This window comes from Phalacrocorax carbo, chromosome 24, assembly GCF_963921805.1.
Source record: "Phalacrocorax carbo chromosome 24, bPhaCar2.1, whole genome shotgun sequence".
Lineage (NCBI taxonomy): Eukaryota > Metazoa > Chordata > Aves > Suliformes > Phalacrocoracidae > Phalacrocorax > Phalacrocorax carbo.
Genome location: NC_087536.1, coordinates 4198715 through 4220707, shown reverse-complemented (window position 1 = coordinate 4220707; position 21993 = coordinate 4198715). Strand labels below are relative to the sequence as shown.

Genomic DNA, 21993 nt, shown 5'->3' with positions numbered 1-21993 from the left:
GTCCACATAAACATACAAAGCTGAGATGTGACTGCTGGGTCCAGGATGTTGAGAAAAGTCCTGATTTGACTTTTCATTACCTTCAAGTGTACCAGCTTTGGTGTGTCAGATGCATGAAATTGTAACCTTAAAAGTGATCTTGTAGCTATCCTTTCTTGTCCTAGATCAAAAACATGTCCCAGGCTGTGGTTTAGAGTAAGAACTGGGTGTGAAATCAGAACATACGAGGTGTGAGGCTCTTTTAGGTTACTTGATTTGGGATTTTTTTGCTCAGAAGAAACACTGAGGTCTCTAGCCTAAATTGATGCAGAGCTGGCAGTTGTGTCTCAATACTTCAAGCAGAAGTCTTGTTGCTGGGAGGATTGACTTCTGAACCACTTTGTTACTGGACAAGGCAGCTTTTGGTAGCTCAATTTCTTGACACGTAAAAGGGTCATAATGATATACAACCAACAGTAGAAGGGATTGTGGTGCTTTACTAGGTGAGAGTTCGAAGTCTCTGAATGAAATAAGGTCTGTGATTATGGGATAACCCTCTGTGAAGCTTCTTGGGTCAGTCAAGGGCCTGACTTTCAGTTCACTTATATTGATTTTAGTCCACTCACTTTCATAGCATTACTCCCAGTTCACACCAGTGCCAGGAGGATACTCCTGCAGCCATAGACTAGCAGCTACCCCAGACTTCTAAGCAGGGGGCTGTGCAATTACCAGGGCTGAATTTAATTACAACCTCTCAATAAAATGGCTTGTGACAGAATGTACAACTCAATAAATTCGCCAGATTTCATCACATGCAGTCGCTGTGAAGATTAAGTAGTATTAAAAAAGGCAGATGTGTTTGTAGTGATCAAGCTGCTATTTAAAGTTTTGGGTAGGGGCAATCTGCCTGCTAAGCTTAAATGTTAAGGATTTTCACCTTATAAACTCCTCTTAAACAATAGGCACATTTAATGCTAGTAGGAGCAGGAAATAATGTGTAAAGCTGCAGTTTATAATAGCAACTGGAACCCTGCATACATGGTTTTATTACATACACAGTTTTTGTAACATCTGACCCTAATTCACGTTTATATTGTCCATATCAAATGGTTTCTCTCTTTCCTGGTAGTGGTGTTCATTAGCTGAAGATCAAGAAAAATTTCATGCATGCTTTAGATGAAACGTAATTAAACCAGCTGAAAAAAAAACCTTTACAGGGGAAAGCTGGAACCAAGGGCTATTAATAGAAACTGCAGGAAGGGGTTGTTAGCAAGCCAAGGCCTGCTCAGATGAGGCAGGATGCAAAAAAGAAAAAAAATGAGCATGCCACAATACCAGGAAGCTATAAAACCCATTAATCCCCACCCATGAGGACATCCATCCAAAAAGTAAAGTTTTGTTTTCAAGGCAAGGTTAATAGCCGAATTCAGCTCTCCCACTGAAGCAATAACTTTTCTTGAGCTTAGTGAGGGTCAAAAATATAAAGGCATGGCTCTCAAACAGCATTTTTTTGAGAGCTTCAAATTGCCAGAGAGAGATTATATGGGATTTTTTATGGCTTCAGTCTCAAAGCATCCTGCAGGCCGTTGCTTAAGTTCCCCAGTCTTCTGTGTGTGATCCCCCGTGCCCATGCAGAGCAGCTGCCTCTGTTCTCAAACCGGGCACTTGTTCAGGGCCTGAGCGAGGGCCACAGATATCCCCAAGCTTCAGAAAGCTCTTAAGGACCAGAAAGCCGCAGTGTATCCGAGTTTGTAAAAGGAAGCCAAGATGTGATGCAACACTTCATAAAGCCACTGTTTAAAGCTGAGATCGGCACCATTTTAAGTCTGCTATGCAGCTAGAGGGTCGGTATGGTTTTAAAGTAAGCGAGAAGATAGAGCAGCTGAATGAAGAGCAAAGGTATTTTTAAAGCCAACCCTTAATAAGCACACTGGTCAGTAATGAGATTAATAAATGCTAGTTTTTTATAAACTGATGCTGTCACTTTTCCTACCCTACTTAGAGTTTTCCTGCTTATGTTAAAACAATACTACGTCATTTTTCCCATACTTAGAAAGTTCCCTTTAAATCAATTCCTCCAATTCTTTGCCTTCTCCTTTCACGTAACACCGAGTGCCTGATGCACTGGTGGTTGTTATCTCTCCCCCACAGCATTCAACCATTTCGGCTCATCGGATGCATAACATTTCAGTGTGGCTGAATGCCAGCCCTGGTATATTAAAGCCACACAGATAAGGTAACAGTGGTTAGTGTTGTTGTCTCGCTTCAGCTTATTGTCTGCCTTTAATCTTGAGCTGATTAATCTGTCCAAGGACGAGCGAAGGATGTGAGCGAGAGGGGCAGAAAACCAGCCATGGCTGATGGGTGGGCGGGAGCTGAAATACCTGGAAGTAAGAGCAGATGCACCTTGTAAGCAATGTGGGGCTCTGTAGTGATGGGAGAGCAAAACCAGGGACATCGGAGAGGTAACTCAGAGTCTTAGTGACTGTGGCTGGAAGAGTTGTGGCACGTTGGGTACACAGGTGCTCAGATCCCACTGCCTTCCAAGGGGAGGTGAATGCTCAGGTTGCCTGGGAAAAAGATAAACAGACTATCCAGTAATTTTGGAATCTTGTCAGGATTTTAGCAAGGGAAAAATGAGATTATTTGTAAAATAAAAAATCCTTGTTAAATTTTTTGTTTTTAAAAGCTGATGTAAATGGGCTTGCTTGCTTCTAAGCTATAGGCTGTTGCATTTTGGATTCTGCATCTCAGAAGGTTAAAAGGTAAATCTACAGAACGTTTTCTGTGCAGGGCTGAGAAACCATTGTAATCCTAACCTTGGCTTTGCCATGTAACTTGCTGAGAATATATGTTGAATAAAGAGAAACATTAAGATCAGGCCTGAAATTCACTGTGATTCGGGGAGCCACTACAAGCTACTTAATTCCTCCTTTGAAGGTTTCAGTACTGATGAAGTGATAGTTAAATGATCTTTTCCTTTTCTCTTTTCTGCTTCCTTTTGTTTCTGTTTTTGGAGCAAGCTTTGAGCTCAAATTGAGCTGGCAACTTCCTTTTCAGACCTCAGCAGCTGACATCATTTGTACAGCAATAATCAACAACAGGAAGAAAACATCTGGGCTTGGAAGCACGAAGACATCAAGGCTGTAGTGGTCTAGAGAATAAAGGGGTGACAACAGTCTGGGTTGCAACAGTTTGGCTTTGGTGCATCCTGCAGACATGGGGCCACTCCAGCGGCTGCAGGAATTGAGCATTCCTGGTTTTCGAGATGAAGGAACAGAGGATGGGGCAGCAAGCTGTCGGGTTCCCTGGAGGGAAGAAGTGGTTCAGTGAGGTCAGGACAGCACACTGCTTTTCGCATGGGAAACCTCCAGGGTGATCTCCACGGCTGTGTTTGCTGTGTGCTCTGGTGGGTCAGAAGACCTTGTGTCTGTGGTCCTGTGGCAGATCATAGCCAAGGGTCATCTTGGGAACCTAGGACTGTGGGAATGCAGTAGACGGAGCTTTCATCAGCTGCTTTGTACTGCTCTGAAGCACAGGGGCCTTAAAGAAAAAGCTTTTTGTTTTACTCTGAGCTCTTGAACTGCGCCTGAGGACTGAAAGGAGAACTTCCTCTGAGCTGCGTGTGGGCGATTCCTATCCATACCAATAGGCAGAAGTAGTTGCAGTGCTCAGTTTCAGCGAAAAATCAGTCTTGACTCTTCTCCTTTGAAGGATCTAGGCTCACTCTTACTTATTTGGTCGCCCCAAAACCCCAACCCTAGCATGCAGGGATGGAAGCCATGGTCTTGCAATGTAGTTGGCCTCTTCCATTGTAACAAGGGATGGTAAAATCGAGAGGAGACATTTGCATTTGCATTTGAATTACTTCTAGACTAGCACGTAGGGTTACATGCATCTTCCTCATGTCTTATGTGCAGCATCTACTGCTTCTGCTGCCTCACCTGCGGCAGCACAGCTTCCTTTCTGCTCCAGGATGCCGTGTGTCAGGCATCCATAGGATGATCTACCATGATGCTCCTTCGCTGAGTCTCTTTGGACTGGTTAAATCACAGGCTTTTGAAAGCTCTTTGCTTACCTTGCACATTCAGGCCTTCTCCTTACTGACTTCTTCCACGTGAATATGACAAAGTGGTTGATCAGTAATATTTGCCTGGCAGAGAGCTGCTATGGAAAGAAACCGTGTTCTGTTTTGATGGGGATGATGGGTGATTTGGCTATCTGGGAGCTCAAGGGAGCTGCTATGAGATGTGTCGGCAGCACAGCTTCCATATGAGATATCCCTAATCCCCAGAGCTGACTTTCATGCACATATGCACCACTACCTCCATCCCCTACCCTTATTGCAACCAGCTGTGGTTTGACTTTGTCAAAGATCTGATAGAGCTCCCTTACCCCCTCTCCCACTCCCTCCACAAACTCCCATTAGTCATACTTGGGCAGCGCATGAAATAAGATGGTGATAAAGCTCTGATCCTGGACACCAGAGTCGTTCCTAGGGGCTCCGTGCTGGGCTGTGAAGACTCCGCTGTGTTAACTCCTTGGTGTCTCCAGGCAGGATTTCTTAATGCCCGTAAGCCATGTATCATCTCAGGGTTGATAGAGCTCTTAGGGCACCTTTTGTCTAAGTAGAGGTGGATTTATTACTGTGGTGTGAGAGATTAAATGGGCTTTTCTGGTTTTTTAATTAGTCAGTGAGCTGAGGAAGACAGGTCTTGTGTTAAGGCACCAGCCGTTTGTGCAAACTTGGGTTTTCTCTGTATCCCGTTGGTAACGCAGAGAGAATGTTATTTTTCTCATTGTTGTTCATAGTACTTAAGCTAAAGATTAACTTTGGCAGAATGACAAGGGGATACGTACTGGCCAAGAAACAATTCAGCCTGGAAGTTAGTGCAAGGTTTCTGACCACTGGGGAGGAAGAGCTCATGGAACAGAAATTGGATTATTTTTTTAAAAAACAGGACGGTTTATCAGCCAGTTAAATTTGGGTTGCTTTTCCCGAGGGTGGTGAAAAGCGCATCCTTGGTCTGATGCCAGCCACCAGGCAAATTTCAGAGCTTTCCCTCATAGCAGAGATTTCTCTAATGGGCAGGACGATGCTATCTGAGCAGACGAAGGCCACCAGCCGCTCCTGAACCCCTAAGCCACGGCTGATCAAAGCTGCAGCCGTGCTGCCGATGTATCAGCGAAGAACTGTACATCGCACCCTTCCCTTTGCAGGCCAGCGTGATACTTCGAGAGGCAAACAGAAGCCTTTCAGAAAAACACAAATATTTGAACTGCCGTTTAGCTATCTGTCATGTAGCCACCTTTGCAAAAGGGTGAGAGGGTGGGCAGAGCTTTGTGGGAAGGATGGTTGTGTTGGGTAATCATCTCGCCTTTCTGCAGTGTTGGCACGCCTCAAGCATTGGAGACATCGTTACAGACTTGGGTGGCTGAAGCTTGTGGGTCGTTCAGGAGAGCAGCACTGCTTTTGCAGTGGGTCGAGAGCTCCCAGTGTAAATCCAATTCTTAAGGCAGCGCTAAACCAGTAAATCTAGGCTGACGTGTCTGCATGGGGGGGAAGCAAAGCTTTGTACTTCACGGAGAGCGAGTAGGGCCCAAGGACTTTGTATCTTATCCCAGTTGTGATTTAGAGCTAACTGCTGAGCTGATGGCAGCCCAGATACTCACCAGTGAAGTTAAAAATAAACCGCTTGAATTTCTCTGCTGATAATTGAGGCAGCTTCTTATTTTTTTGTGTGAGTTGATGTAAGATCAAGCCTTTCCTCCTCCTCAACAGTGCCTGCCCAGTTTGTGACCCCTGAAGTCCCCCAGGCTTTTCCTACTCTCTCGGCAGCAGTTCAGTTTGTGAGATGCTGGCTTGCTTCTTTTATTTCACAGTCTCTAGCGAAGATTTCAGAGATCCCATCCGTTCAAATAAAAATGTGAACGCTGTTCAAATTACTGGGAGGAACGCTAAACCTTCAGATCCAGATCTCTTCTGTTACCCCTAGAGGCTGTTCTGCATCTGTAGCGCTGGTGGAGTATCGTGTAGCTGCCTATGAACCCAGTTGCTGCTGGGCCTAATGTGTTAGGCTAGAACAAGGATCGGGCGGAGCAGGTGCCAGAGGCAAGCAGGATCATCGTGTGGTCAGGAGGTGTCTCTCCAGCCATGATGGACTGTTGGTCCTGCTGCGTCCAGTCCTCACATGTACGCTGTCTCTGGAAGGTGCTCTAATCTGGGATGTGCGGCACAAAGCAGCTCTGATCCATCCCTGTCCTTGGGTCTCAGCGCATACGTGCCAGCAGTAAGACACCTTTGCACTCTTTGGGCGCCTTTTCTAGCGTGTCCAGAGGCACAAAGTCACTGCTTGAATGTGAGGCGCTGAGTACTGAAAGCTGCTGACTGATGCTCAGAGGGGATCTTGCCTGTGTCATTGTTTATTTGTCACCAAACAGGAGCGGTGTTTATAGAGCTCTCTGCAGTGGTTTGTGTTTGCTGCCCTAAGAATTTCATTTGCTCCATTCACAAACAATTGCAATAAACAGGCTGTAGTAATTGAACTCTCTCCTTCAGCTTCGGCCCCGCAATTGCCTTCCCGGCTGCGTTCTCAGATGTGGGGCTTTAGAAACCTGGTCTTTCAAGCTCAGATATTTTGAGGGCAAGGGGATGTCTTGTTTTTGCAGCAGCCTCTCCAAAGCATGCTTTCTGTCTTGGACATCCAGGAAAGCTACTGCACCGGCCGTTTACCAATGCTTTGGTTGTCTTCCCAGTTGATCACGTGGTTCCTGAGCCAGGGACCAGTTTGCTGACTGCGTTCGACCAGTGGCGAGAATGGGCAGACAGCAAGTCCTGCTGTGACTACTCTCTGCACGTGGATATCACTGAGTGGCATAAAGGTGTCCAGGAGGAGATGGAAGCTCTGGTTAAAGATCATGGTAAGTTCAGTTACTGAAAGCTCAGAGAAGACTTTTCCCTCTTTTTATTTTTTGTTTTTTAGGACTGTTTCTTGTGAAATATTTTACTGTTACAGCTCAGTAAAGCTGTTCTGGGCCCTGACGTTAACTTGGCCCATTCTGGCATCTCGTGGAGGTTTGGGCAGCCGCTGTTGTAGAGGGCTCAGGGCGATGGCACACACTGGTGTCACTGCAACGTGGTAGGTGGGTGAGCATGGGTTTTGGAGAGGAGAATCTCTGCTGCTGCCACGCGGAGGAGCACCTTTGTTCAGTGGAGGTCCTTTGTTTTTCAGTAGTGCACGTAGGTGATAGGTTCAGCCATTAAACTGTTGTAAACAAGGGAAGAATCAGGCCCAGAAGGAACAATCCAGCACTGCTTGCTAAAAGTGGAGAAGAGCTGAATAAAATGACCTCATAGGTTTTTCCCCTCTTTAATTTCCTTGACGTTTCATCCTTAGGCTAGAGTAATTTTCCATCCTGTTTGTAGTTTAAAAAACCCAACCTTCTACATCCCAATGAGCGCTTTTGCTGGTTCAGAAGGCAGGAGAGGGAAAGCTGACCTGGGACCACTCCCTGTGTCTTGGTCAGTACGAACGTGGTGGAGGGAGGCATGCTTACAGACGCAGATTCCCCACCGCTCTCGCAGGAGGGGGCGGGGGATCAGGCAGCCAGGCCCAGTCTCTGCTTTTGTGTGATGCGTTTTGCTTATTTTTTTACTCAACCTCCTAGAGTGCTGAATCCACAGAATTATTCTTATTTCAATGTCAAGTGGAAGCCTAGGGGCTTAGCTGTCCCCGCTGCTGGAGTGCAGGCTCCTCCGTTCTCATCAGTTGCGCTAATAGATGCCACATGGCCGAGGAGATCCTGGCTTTACGCTGTGATCTCTTGAGAGTGCCTGTGCCTCTGTGCACACATGTGTGTACACATTTCAGAGCAGATTAAAGTAATTTATTTGTCTGCCCATCATTACTGCTCGCAGGGGTGCTGATTGAGGGGGACGTCTTCTCCCTCTGAGAAACGGTGTGTTTTGGAGCTTCATCTGTGCCTGCAATTTGTATGTCAAGGATAATTCTTTGCTCTCTTTCTGCTAGGTGTGAACTCCTTCTTGGTTTACATGGCTTTCAAAGATCGCTTTCAGCTAACTGATTCTCAGGTAGGAAGGCTTAATGTCTACATGCTTCTGTCACTGCAAGCTGTGCATCAGTCTCTAATAAGGGTGTAATTTCAATACACTTGGATCTGACACTCTCTTGTTCTTAGTCTTTGCATGCGTAACAGTACCTAAGATTTGCAACAGTACCCAGAGCTCTGGTTTGAAGATTTATTTTCTTTTAATTAAAAAACCCAACCAACAACAAACCCTGAAAGACTTGGCTTGGGGAAAGCAATGCCAAAACCCTAATTTTGAGAGACCTAAGCTTTTATTCCAGCTCCTTTGGTGTGGAAGCAGTGGCAGTTTTATAAATTGCTGCTTTATGCCTCAGCGCAGAGCAGGACGGCGAGATCTCTGGCATAACTGTTCTGTGTGTTTATAAGCTGAAGCTGATCCTGGTCCAGAAGTGGGTTTCTGGCTTTAGCACTAGAATCGCTGGGATCTTAAAAAGGAATTGCCCTCCTGTTTGCTATTCTAGTGGATACGTTTGGGTACATTTAATTGTTGAGATGGGCAGTTTATATTTCTAAATGTGGTGGGAGGAGAGGAATGCCTGGGAGTCGTTTGGAACAGTGTAGGAGGCAGTGGCGTAGGACAGTTATCTCTGAGCACTCTGGTAAGCATTTTAATGAGTGACCATCGATGGAGCTGGCGTCAGTTGTGGGCTGCTCGACCTGAGCCCTCTCAAACTGCTTGCTGGAGTGGGAAATCACATTGCTCCTACCCCAGGCAGTGAGAGGGGTGGGTGCAGGTTCTCCATGAAAATCAAATGTAAGGGTTTTTTTTAAGCCAGGCACTAGGAAGCAAAGACATGAAACGGGTACAATTCTTTAAGCTCCTTAAAATCACTCTAGATGTAGAGCTGTGAAGTTGCTGTTTCTTTCTCCAGCGTGGCAAATATACCCAAACCTGGCTTTTGAATAGGGCTTCTTTGCCGTATCAGAAGCATCCGACGATACAGATTGGGAAATTTCGCTGTAGGCAGCAAAATGGATCATATCCGTCCAGCAAACCACATCTTATAGTTCTTCATGCCTCTCTTTCTTTACTCCATTCTGCAAAATTCTGTAGCTGAAGGAGCCTGGAGCATATACTGTATACTAGGTGTGTACCTGAGTGTACCCTCGGGGTGTATTGTACTATATGTTTCCTGTCTTCCAGATATATGAGGTCCTGAGTGTAATCCGGGATATTGGCGCGACAGCTCAAGTGCATGCTGAGAATGGTGACATCATTGCTGAGGTACGTTATGTTTATTCTGTGGATTATTAACTTCAAAATGCTGGGAGGGATTTAAATTTCTAAATCCCTCTTTGCAAACAGAAAATGACCAAGACTTCTCAAATCATGGCATAGCTCTATCAGGGATGTAAGCAGAGCTGTGCCTCACATCTCATCCCCTTCATCGTCACTGATAAAGCAGGTTTTTGTGGCAGCTTTCTGTTTGTGGTGGATATCGGCCATCTCTGCCTTTCCATGAGTAAAAGGCTGTGTCTGGGTGTGATTGTCACTGCGTACAATAAAATGATCTGCGGTAACTAAGACTGGGGAGTGGGAAGGGAAACAGCTTCATACAGTACCTGGGATGCTGATAATTGGGATCTGTTAATCCTTTAAACAGCAACGAAGAAGACATGTTAATAATGTATTCGGATTTAATCTGATCTTCAGCTCGTTTTGTAAGTTACGTCTCAAGTGTGCAAAATGTGGTGTTGCAGAGGATTTCCGCATTTTCCGACGGGGAAGAGCCCACCTAAGTCTTTAAGCCCAGTCACCTGCAGGATGAGTTTTTAATGAGATACTGTTTTGCCACATCTTAGAGATTATTTCATAAATGCAAACGAGTAGTGAAAGGTGAGGGGCTATGAACCCAATGCGAAGCAAATCAAAATAGGTTTCCCTGACCTCCTGTGAACAAATGAGCAAACATTTTGCGAGCTCTGGTTATTCTCAACAAGGGAAGTTGGACAGGACTCTGGTTGTAAGGCCCTTATATAAAGCCCCATGTGATTATTAGGTAGCACAGATGCCTGGGATCTCACTTGTACCTCTCTCAAACAGCTGTGTTTGCGGCAAGAAAAAATGCCTGTTGCTTTAAATCTTTTTCCTGCTCTTTTCTCTCTCTGCCTTAGGAGCAGCAAAGGATCCTGGAATTGGGGATCACAGGCCCTGAAGGGCATGTGTTGAGCAGACCTGAAGAGGTGAGGACTTCACTGCCTTTGCATTTATTCCCCCAATTTTAGCATTTCTGCATTGCCATCAAGTACTTCATATTGGGATGAATGTGGCCGGAAACAGGATTTCATCCCGGCTGTAAGCATTATTGCTGCATGGGGTAAGGGAAGAGGCTAAGACACTTCTAGGGACTAACTACTAACTAGTCCCTTCTAGAGGTTAACTGCTATGGGTACTTATGAGGTACCGAGGAGCCCTCTCGGCTTCAGTACTGGAGAAGGGGACATCTCCAGGGAGTAATTCATCAGCCTAAGATTTGATTCACCGTCTGGAAAAGCTCAGCTCTTTCTGTTGATTATTGGAGATAGTCTAGAAAGGCTCTGCTCACAAGTCAGGTATCTAAGATGGGGTGAGATGTATTTGAACCACAGAGCACCAATTCCTTGATTCAGGCACCGCACAGGAACATTTTAAGATGGAGTCCCTGAAGAATTGTGTATGCTGGTGATGTTGGTCTTTATGGAGCAAGACCCTGAAGTTCTTGTAGTTTCCCATCACTTTTGGTCAAGTTTTGCATAAGGAAAAAACTTCAGAATTTGGGTTTAGGTGGGCAGGATTCTGCCACTGGCTTTTCTAGATCCTGTTTCTTAAGCTTCTCTCTCAGTCCCTATTTTACCAAGACTTCCTCTGAATCAGCAGAAATTTTTAAGAGATGCCCAAATCCTGACATTCAGTTGTAGGCACTTGCATAGCTTCCATTACCATAGTATTTGATGAACATTTTACTGATGGTGGATTTTTTACACCGAGGGACTAAGTGTTTTGCTGAAGGCACAGAAAGTATGCGCCAGAGAGGGGAGCTAATTCTCAGATCCTAGCCCAGCACTTTAATGTGTCCATATATATCAATATACCATATTGATTTCTCTAGGGTCAAGCATCCTGATCCCTCTCACTCCCTGTAAGTCTTTAAAATAGATCTCAAAGAGTGGAAAAGGACCTCAAAACTTTGCTCTTCAGGTTGGTTCCCATTGCATTCTTAATTTCCAGTCTTTCAGTGTCTCTAGGCTAGACATGTCACCGTGGCATTCTGGGTTTGTCAAGTCCAGCCGTTATGTACAAGCAGTTCTTTTTGTTCCTCCAAGATACTGGGGCTTTGCTGACTGCCAGATGTGGCAGCTGGAAGCTGGGTGTGTGAGATCATCCACACGTGCCCCTCATGCTCCCTCTCTATTTCCTCCCCTTGGTTCAGACAAGCAGCATCCAGAGACGTTTCAGTAGGAATATAAATCATTCAGTTGCTTTATGCAGAAGGGGGAAAAAATGCTTGACTTGGGCAGTATGTGAATCCTCACAGAATTTGTATTTGGCTCTGGGAGCTGAGATTTTTTGCTTCCTGGGAGTTGTGAGCCAACACTTGCACTGAGCCTTCCACCCACCCACCCACCCCTGCATTTTTTTTTTTTACATATTTTTTGGCTTGCATCGGGAGAGCAGGAAAAGATGCTGACGTGACACTTGGGGCTCATCTGTGGAGCACCCCCAAACTTTTGTTGACTTCAAAGGACAGCTGCTCCTTACCTTAAAGGATCTGGCCGTCAAACTAGCCAAGTTTTGTCTGGCTACTTCAAAGCTCATACTTAGTGGAGCAGGAGCTCTGAAGTGTGAACTGTGTGGCACCCTGGCTTGCTTGGTTTGTTTCATCTGTCTCCTGCACTTTGCAGAAATGTGTTCTTTCTTGGTATGGCAAGGAAGGCTGCCTGAGGACACGTGGCTGCCTCAAGTGAGGATCAGTACAGCCTCTTCCCTGTGTCACTGGGTAGCTGAACTCAGCTGTGCTGTCTGTCCAGAGTGGAAGCACTTGGTCCAACATTCTCCTCCTTTAACGTCATAGGAAACAGAGCAGGAAACAATGTCATCTGGTTCCCTCCCCTCCTTTTCTCCAGCGCAGGAATAACTTTGTGTTTTTAAAAACATACAACTCCCTTTAAGCTGGCTGATGACAAAGGCCAGATTCTGAGGGTGGCAGCAGATCCATAATTCCTGTTGACTTCCGTAGGAGCGGATGGTTCTTGGTATCCTGCTGGAGTGCTGCTAATGCTAGAATTGGCTTTTCATGCTGCCCCTCAGGGAGTCTAAAGCCCGTCCTAAGGACTTTGTGATGGTTGCCACCTTACTGAAGAGCTGCTTAAATCAGGCCTCCATCTACAGCAAATTAGCAGTTGTTGTTGAACAAGTATAAAATATTTATTAAATCAAAACTCCCACTCAGTTCAGTGAGACCTAAGTCAGAGTAAAGCATTCAGGGTCTGGCCATGTGTGTTTGTGTCTTACTTGGAGCATACACATCTTCTGAATTCCCAGGTTGAGGAGAAGGCATGAATTAAGGCTTAAGTTTCACTGCTGACTCATGGGTTTAGCTTGCTCACCTCAGTAACCTGGGTTGAGCCAAGGTGACGGTATCCGGCATGTTGTTCTAGCCAGCAAAGGGAGCCTTAATTAAGACATCACCATCCTGAGCATGCATCACCCATCACTTTATGGAAAACTCTCCCCCTCATAGCTCAGATCATTCTGTGATGACTTTTCGGAGCGATCCATCATTTTTTGTTTTTATTTTAGCCACAAAAACGCTGAAAGCACAAGCAGTCCAAGTGCTCCAGGAAATGTCTGTCTTTTTTTCCTAGAGAACTGCTGTGCTAGGGCTTCTAATGCATACTGGTAATTGCAAACACTCCCCTTTGGACTAGTCGTTGGGTTATCGTTATATGCCTTGTCACCATAGCATCTGGGCACAAGGCATGAATTCAGCAGCCTTGTTTTCTTCTGTGCAGAAAATATTCTCCTCCTGCTTAGCAGTTGTTCATATGTCTTTTGGTCAGAAGCCTGGTGATGCGTGATTTTTATCCCTGCTTTGCAAATGGGGAAACTAAGGCACAGTGTGGAAACGTGGCTTCCAAGTGCTGCGGTGACAGAGCTGTGCGCAGGCCTGCTTTAAACGGGCAGTTTGCAAACCAATGCCATTGCCTGGAAGCATTGGCCTGTCTGAGTTCTCTCCTTGTCTCTCAGGAGGGACAAGTATGCTTTTCTTAGCTCTTCCTTCCAGCCTCTGTCTTCTCTGCAAGTGCTGCTGGCTGTGGCGTACTCGAGTCAAATGTCCTGGAATAAACACCCTCCCTTGTAGCCTTTTCCATTTGCGTGGGGCAGCTGGGCCAGAAAATGTCCCGTTCTGTACATCCCCCTGCCTGGAGAGGGTTAGTCACAAGCCCTGGCGTGGTGACAGGGTAAGGCTTTAATCCTTTTGGCACTAGAGACCAACCTGCTGGCTAGGGGGGGCTGGTTTTCTTTTAAAAACTCCCAGCTGTTGTCATGTTGTTGTTCTTGAGCAGTCCAGCTGCAAACAGAGCAGTGGTTCAGGTGGTGCTTTGTCAGCGTGAGCAGAGCTGTTCTGGGCACTTGGACATCGGTGTGGCGAGTACACCGTTTCCTAGGCTGGTGGGTCCTTAATTTCAGGTACTTCTTTCAGTGGATTGAGCACGGTGCTAGGAGCCAGCAGTCATAGACTCATAAAATGGTTTGGGTTGGAAGGGACCTTTAGAGCCTATCTAGTCCAACCCCCTGCAGTGAGCAGGGACATCTTCAGCCAGATCAGGGTGCTCAGAGCCCCGTCCAGCCTGGCCTTGAGTGTTTCCAGGAATGTACCACCTCTCTGGGTAACCTGTGCCAGTGTTTCATCACCCTCATTGTAAAAAAAAAAAGTCTTCCTTATATCTAATATAAATCTACCCTATTTTAGACTAAAACCATTACCCCTTGTCATGTTGCAACAGGCCCTGCTAAAAAGTTTGTCCCCATCTTCTTAGAAGCTCCCTTTAAGTACTGAACGGCTGCAGTAAGGTCTCCCCGCAGCCTTCTCTTCTCCAGGCTGAACAACCCAACTCTTAGCTTTTCTTCACTGGGGGCTGGTCCATCCTCGGAGCATTTCTGTGCCCCCTCTGGCCCCGCTCCAACAGCTCCATGTCCCTCCCGTGCTGAGCAGCCCCGAGCTGGAGGCGGCGCTGCAGGGGGGTCTCACCAGAGCGGAGCAGAGGGGCAGGATCCCCTCCCTCACCCTGCTGCCCGCGCTGCTGGGGTTGCAGCCCAGGGGATGGTTGGCCTTCTGTCAATGCATTCTGATTCTGGGACTGATGATGGTTTACAGTGCTTGGCTTGCGATCAGTCGCTGTGGAGCAGATTTTCAAAAGTGCTGAGCATGTGCCAACCCCACCGAGTCCATGGGAGGTGCTGGTAGCCTCTTGCATTTGGGAATCAGGTGGCCGATTGCTCTGGGTTTCAGTTTCCTCTGTTGAAAAATGTCTGTGGTATTGCAGGCTCAGTTCTCCATGGTAGTAGGCACTATGAGGGTTACCCTCTTGTTAAATCTGTCATCTGGACTGCTTTGATTAGGATGTGTGATCTGTAAAAGTCTGCAGGGTGATTATGTTCATTCTAAGACTGTAGTTATGAAGTGACCCTCAGTCTTGCTGAGGTTATCTCTCTACACATGCAAGAAAAAGCAGTTGATTTATGGGGTGGTTCACACTCTGTCAGATCCCAAGCCAGATATTGTAGTGGAGGGTACAATTTAGGAGGCTTGTTTGCAAACGCGGCTTACCAGAATATGTGGCTGCAGCATCTCTCTTCTGCGTGGGCTGGAACATTGAATGGTTTTGTTGAGTCAACATTTAGTTGCTTATTTTTGTCTAGGTTAAGGGTGTTTAATCGTTCTGACCTTGAGCACCTGGAGTGTTATTTTAGGACTTAGTCTGCTTGCAGAGAAACTTTGAAGCAGCCTGGGAGAAAAGGTAGTAATGAGAGGGGCCTACAGCTTGATGTCATTTTAATTATCATGATTACACTGTACATTTTTCTGGCTCAGAATCGGAGGGGTGGAGAGTCTTTCATCTCGGCCCTGCACACCATGTTTTCCTGTGAAAGCAGAGGCTGTGGCCCTCTGAAGGAGAACGGGGTATGCCAGCATGTGGGGATGCTACTAACTTGCTGCTGACTTTGTTTCTCAGGTGGAGGCGGAGGCTGTGAACCGGGCGATAACCATCGCCAACCAAACCAACTGCCCCCTTTATATCACCAAGGTGATGAGCAAAAGTGCCGCTGATGTCATTGCTCAAGCCAGAAAAAAGGGTAAGTTATTTCCCTTGGATGGAAGCACCCTATTAGCTCATGCAGTTCAGCTCCTCGCCAACATAAGCTTCATCCCTACGGGAGGGGATTATTTTTCCAATGTTATTGTCCAGGCTCTTTTTTAAAAGGTCCCAAGCAACTCCTTCTGTCTCATCTCCCACAGAGAAGTATTCAGTGGTCGTATCAGTGCCAGGAGCCATTTCTTCTGTCCAGCCTAGAGCCTCTCTTCACGCTCATCCTACCACATTGAGCTGTGCGCCTTCATGTTACTGCAGAGTAATTCTGTGCTATCTCCATTTAATGAATCCCTCTGACAACGGCAAGCTGTGTCCTCCTTCCAGCTGCTGTGGTCTTTCCTTGGTGCTTTTTGCTGAGCTGCTTCCTGGGGTCAGAAGTGACTCCAAGAGTTCTGACGGAGCTTTCTGACTCACAGGCCCTGTTGGATTTAGCTGGAGTAGTCAGAGAGGTTACAGATTCCAGCTATCCACTGTGTTCCTTACTTGTGAAATAGATACTCCTCATGTGCTGTAACTCACAGTCTGGCATCCGAGCAGGAATTGGGATCAGTAGTATGGGTTAGGCTGGGAATTTCTTGCAGGACCCTCTGCCTGAGGATGCTGCAAGAAGCAAAGCTCAGACCTGCGGTGGATGCTGCTGCCCTGTGCCTCCTCTCTCTAACCGAGGTCTGTGAGGGAGCTGAGCTGCTCCCGAATCCTTCTCCCGAATCCTGACCCTGCTCTCTTGCCCCCAAGGAGCAAGGGTTACAAAGCACAGTGAGCGCCTGTCTCCCTGCTTTATTCTGTGACTAAACCCTTCATTTCTATTTAAAGCGGCTCTGGGTGGGTGAGTAAGCAGGAGGGATGATTTTCCCCCTTCTTTCCTCAGAAGGGTTGGATTTAATTTTATGCAGTCTAAATAAGCCTGAATGGGTATACAAATGACATCACTTTCCATCTGGGTGTTTGGTGTGAGAAGAGCTAATTTCCTACTGCAGCAAACAGATTTGTGTTTGTGTATTGGCTCAGAAGTAGTTTGGTCCCATGATTCCTGTTAAATGAGTTCAGAGTTGGTGAGGAGCACTGGTTTCCAAGGCATCTCTTTCTGTTCATGGTGTGGAAGCAGCTCAAGCCGTTTGGGGTAAAACCTTCCTCTCCTAGCTCTGTTAGTGGAGATCACACTGACGTGAGAAGATGTGTTGACATGCAAAAGTGGCTGCATGTTGCATTAACCCAGAAAACAACTTGATGTGGCTGCACAGCACAATCCTATAAGCCAGGGAAGCATCCCTTCCTTTTTCTAGGCAAAGTACTGGAGAAATACGTGCCACAGAGATGCAGCATCAACAAAAACACCCTCTGGCTCTGCTTGCTGTCCCCTGTGACCACTAGCTGGCAAGTAGAGCACTGGGATGAGGGACTGTACACTCACATCGCAGAAGCCATAAAACACAACCTGACTTGGGTGGATGTTACCCTGCCCATGAAAGGTGCTGGGACTGGCCCAGATGAAAGATCCCCAGAATTCACTTTACTTAGCCTCCTGAGTGAACTAGCGTACGCAGTTTTCATTCGGATTGCATAGTCTCCTTATAAGGAGAATTCGGGGTATAAATGGCACACCATTCTCTGTTCCTTTATTTAAATAATTCAATTTAAATGCTGTGCAGTCAGCCAACTGGGTAACCCAGGAGGGCCACACACACTAGCCTTGCCCTCCCAAGTAACAGAGGAAACATAACTGAAGACTATCCAAGGCGAAAACAAAACAGAATTGATTTGCTAAATGGAAAAGAACGAATGTTATTTAAAGCCAGATGTTCCCAGTGGCAGTTGTATGGAGGAGATTCCCTGCAGACTCTGTCGTTGGCAGATCTGGGAGCTCAAAACATCGCTCCCCGCAGAACAATCCTCCCAATGTATTGGCCCACAACAGGCCTCCCATTAATAGCCAGCGTGTGTTTTGCCTTGTTCTGATTTCATAACCCTATTTGTGGCAAGTGATGTCAAACAGCCTCTTCCTCTGCTGGTGGATCCCCTCTGACAAAGGCTGTTCCTACACCTCCTGTTTCAGTGTGGTCCTGGAAGCAGCAGGAAGCCAGTTGAGGCATCATTCTGCCTCCACTAATGCACTCTTTCCCAGTTAGCTTGGGAGCATATAGCCATAAGAGCAGCTCAGACAATACGGTGAAGGAAAGATCCTATTTTCTTACTCTGCATGGCGAAGGTGCGTAAGACCCTGCTGACCCGTTCTGGGGGTGCCTTTGCCCGTCTTTTCCGATCGAAGTATTCAGGGTTAGTATTTTCTCTACCCACGTCTTTTGCGGGCAGATACAAATACATGAAGCGTCTGGGCTCAGAAGCCAGATGGATAAGCACTTTACAGAGATTTCAGGAAGGTTGCATTTGGTGAGCAGATCTGTGGGGCTACCAGCTTGCACCGCTTTTGAAGTTGCAGCGTCTTGCAGCTGCTTGGCGTGCAGATGTTGCTGGTGCATTCCAATTGCAAAGTATCGTGGCCTTAAGGATCCGCGGTTCCTTCATGTGGTTCCAAAAATGTTAATGAAGAGGAAGGATGCACTGGTGGTTAGTGCACTGGACAGGGAGTCAGAAGATCCAATTTAATTTCCTAGTTCTCCCACAGATTTACTGTGCACCCTTGGGGGAATTGCTCGGTTTCCCTGAGCTGCCTTTGTGAATCAGAAACATCGATATTTCCTCTGTGATGGGCTTTCTCTGTGGGCAGGAAACTTTCCTGATAGGAGTTTTCTCTTATCTGATTTATGCACAGAGTCTGCTCCAATAAACCCAGCCTTGTTAGATCTTTAATACATACACATTTATAAAAATATTGCAGGCGCTATTTTTTTCATTCTTTTTCTTCCACATCCCTTCTGGATCAGGCTGGATCTCCTCATGCTCTTACAGTTCCCCTCAGCCTCTTTCATAAGGTTCTTGGCCCAGGATGTAATATAATGAATCTTTACATTAACCCTTCCAAGCACAATTAATCAACACCCACCTCAGCAATTGTGTAATGGCATTGTGCACATTTTGCTGCTCCATGCTCTTATCAGTAGCAGTACCTTTATTATTAATTCAGATATTTAGAGGTTTGGATACTTATTCCGAGGGACTGAATTTTGAAGAATGGTCAGTGTTTCTTTAGACATTTCAAGATAGGTGTATAAAATTAAGAGCTTGCTTGTGAAAGCATGCCCTTAGTAACAATATAGTTTTAGAGGAGCATTGAACAGGCCAGGAGTTTTCATCTGGTTATGCAGGCCAGTGAATTCAATCCAGTGTTGTCTTTGTGAGCACATACTTAAGAGGAAGTACCAAGAAACCTTGCAGCGTGCGATGCTGGCATGACTTACCCAAGTTGTCCTGTTTCAGAAGGATGCTTTATGCCTGGGAGCCGGGCTGGAGATGCCCATTGCTCGGTGCTCACAGTGGATTTCCCTGTATTCCTGTCCTGTAGGCACTGTGGTGTATGGAGAGCCCATCACAGCCAGCTTGGGCACCGATGGATCTCATTACTGGAGCAAGAATTGGGCTAAGGCGGCAGCTTTTGTTACTTCCCCACCACTGAGTCCTGACCCAACCACTCCGGATTTTCTCAACTCACTACTGTCCTGGTGAGCAGAGCTCTTTGTGTCCATACAGCATGTGCTTTGTCCTGAGACAAGTGGATGATAAAAATAATAGTTGTTGCCAGCACGCAAAAGGCTGTTCTACCTTCGGGAGTAAACCTGTGACAATAAAATATATTAAATACCTATCATTGTCTTTACCAGTGGAGACCTCCAAGTTACTGGCAGTGCCCACTGCACCTTCAACACTGCTCAGAAAGCTGTTGGGAAGGACAACTTTACCCTGATCCCTGAAGGAACCAATGGGACTGAAGAGAGGATGTCCATCATCTGGGATAAGGCTGTGGTATGTCACACGTGTCTTAGACTTAGGCTGCAGCTAGACATTCAGAGCTGAAAAAGCTGCAGCAGTGTGTTGTTATCTCCCCTTGGAGGCTTGTTATGGTCCTTCTGCATGAGGTTTCTGCCCCGAGAGACCTTACTGGGAATCTGCTGTGCTGTTAGCGATTTGCTTTTTGGACTGGTCCCCAGCTGGCTAATGCAGTGACTCCTTTTGTCTTTCCCCAGGTGACTGGCAAGATGGATGAGAACCAGTTTGTCGCTGTGACCAGCACAAATGCAGCTAAAATCTTTAACCTGTACCCGCGGAAGGGCCGTATTGCAGTGGGCTCGGATGCTGATCTGGTTATCTGGGATCCTGACAGCGTCAAGACAATCTCCGCCAAGACTCATAACATAGTAAGGATATTTTCTATGATGTGAGCTCTGCTGCTCCTTTTCTCCTCTCTTCCTTCAAACCCAGACTGTGCTGCCAAGAAGTAGAGCTCATGACAACCCAGGGCTTTGTTTTCTCGATGCCCCAAGCCCTCTCTGGTCTTACACCCAGTACAGTGCGGTTGTGTGAGCAGAGGGAAGATGATTGAGTCCAAATTTGAAATCACATGAATACCCAGAGATTGCCCTTGGAGCAGAGAGATTGTCTGCTCTTTGAGTGTTGGATGCTTGGATCTGAGCACACAGAAAGCTCTTTAAGTCTTCTAAAATACCAAAAGGCCTTTTATGGCAATGTGCCATTTACAGCCTTCTGGGGTCAGTGAAGCTTGTCAGCTCATGGACACCTTCGCTGGAGATCTGATCCAGACCAGTGAGTCCGAGTGGATTTAGCCACGTTCTGATCTGGCGCAAGTGTGTGGAGTCATACTTAGACATGATTTTAGCGGTGACCATCCCAATGTTAGTTGGCACAGGGAGGCACAAGGCAGCACCCAGACTAACCAGACCTTCCTCTTGCTTCTTCTGCGGCTTTGTGGTGGCACTGTTAGAGGCACTGTTTGCTGTGGCCCACAGATGTGCCCCATATCTTATACCTGGCTCCTACAGTGAAAAAGCTGTTCCGCCCTGTGGGAAACTGCAGAATGGTCCCAGTGCAAAGGGCTGGTTGGAGTCTCCCTGTGACATTCGAGCACTGTCTCAGAGAAAGCAGCCACTGTTTGCATTTGTTGATGACTTGTTTCACTGCTGGCGATGAACCTATGGAATGTTTCCTTGGAAAAAAACGCCTTGTTCTTTTCTCCGTGAATGCTTTCATTCACTCTGGAGCTGAAGGAGCAAAATTTTCTTCCACACTTGGATCCTTGGGCACATTCACAAAGAAACTGTTTTAAAAGGTTTGGTTCACTTCCCTGTGGCTTAACTCTGTGTCAGAACTGGTCACAGATGGCCTGGATTCATCCTGCCTTTGCTGAGACTTCTAACAGAGGCATCCTGACTCAGAAGTCTGGTGGCGTCAATCACCTTAGAGGTGCTTCCAGACTCATCACACCTCCACACATCTCCAGTCTGGAGAGGAATGACTTAGAGGAGGGACCCCAGGGATTTACCGCTATTAGGTGCCAAATTTAGTGGGTTGAACCTGGGTTTGTGCTTATGAATGGCTCAGAGAGCTGGAAGTGGCTTGCTGGATGGAGTATTTGAAAGCCATTGCCATTTAATGGCTGTTGTCTCTAGGAAATGAATTGGACTTTTGAAAATTTCCTAACACAAAACTCAGAGACTTTATTTTTTGTGGATATGCTCTAGTGCAATCAGGACCGACTCCGTGATTTTGCAGTAGATCTGGGCTAAGCTGAATGAGAACCAGAACCACAGTGGAGCAACCCGTCAGAAATGCTTTATACACTAAGGGCTGCAGATCCCCCTGAAACTCTTGCACTGTGTAAAAGCCCTCTGCACTCAATGATCAGCGATTGCCAAAGGCTGAATCTTTAAGTTGTGCCAAGACTACGGAGGATGAAGGGCTCTTTTTTCCAAGTGGTTTGTTTAGAGCTTGAAAGGCTGTCTAAGAAAGTTTTTTCTTACACATCCAGCACTAGCCTCTTCCCCTGTCGTTGCCTCACCTCTTATACCTGGCGTTACACCTGGTGGGGTATTTTTTTGTGTCTCACACTGCACATGTGCCTTGTGTTAGAGGAGAAATAGATAGAAGTGACGCCTTTAGAGTCAAGGCGTCCTAGTCTGGTCAAGAGCAAAACAAAAGCCCCTTTGAAAGTCAGGCAGAGCGATTGCTGCGACATGGAGACGTGGTGATTATGTGGCATCAGATGATTGTTACTTTTTTAAATGCTAGAGCAACACACGGATATTTTCCAAGAATTCACACTGCTCTTGCCGCTGTCTGGCAAGGAAACGTTAGGAGCTAGTGTTGTTCTTGGAACCAGCCTAATTCATAAGCTTCTAACCAAGCCTCCTCCTTTGCCACCACAGCTTTTTTTCAGGCTGGACCCGGTTCAGTGTCGGTTTAACCGCCATTCTAGCTAATTGTAAGTCTGCACTCAAGCCTACCCATACTTATAACACACTTCAAGAGCAAACTCCATTATTAACTCAGTAAGAAAGACCTGGATTTGTCTCGGGAGATGGTTGCTAGAGTAACAGTCCCCAAATAACATGGTGGTTGTGCATCTCAGTCCAGGACGCT

The 21993-nt window shown here is 46.4% G+C and overlaps 1 protein-coding gene across 2 annotated transcripts in view; it reads left to right on the top strand.

The window, feature by feature from the left end:
• The window catches only part of DPYSL2 (dihydropyrimidinase like 2), a 54848-nt gene that overhangs the window by 26981 nt on the left and 5874 nt on the right, over window positions 1-21993 (top strand). For both annotated transcript variants that reach the window (XM_064472908.1, XM_064472909.1), the window contains exons 4-11: window positions 6736-6900; window positions 8010-8071; window positions 9233-9313; window positions 10204-10272; window positions 15307-15427; window positions 18905-19061; window positions 19221-19362; window positions 19584-19754. In XM_064472908.1, the coding sequence (XP_064328978.1) occupies window positions 6736-6900; window positions 8010-8071; window positions 9233-9313; window positions 10204-10272; window positions 15307-15427; window positions 18905-19061; window positions 19221-19362; window positions 19584-19754 (968 nt within the window). The remainder of the gene's footprint in view (window positions 1-6735; window positions 6901-8009; window positions 8072-9232; window positions 9314-10203; window positions 10273-15306; window positions 15428-18904; window positions 19062-19220; window positions 19363-19583; window positions 19755-21993) is intronic.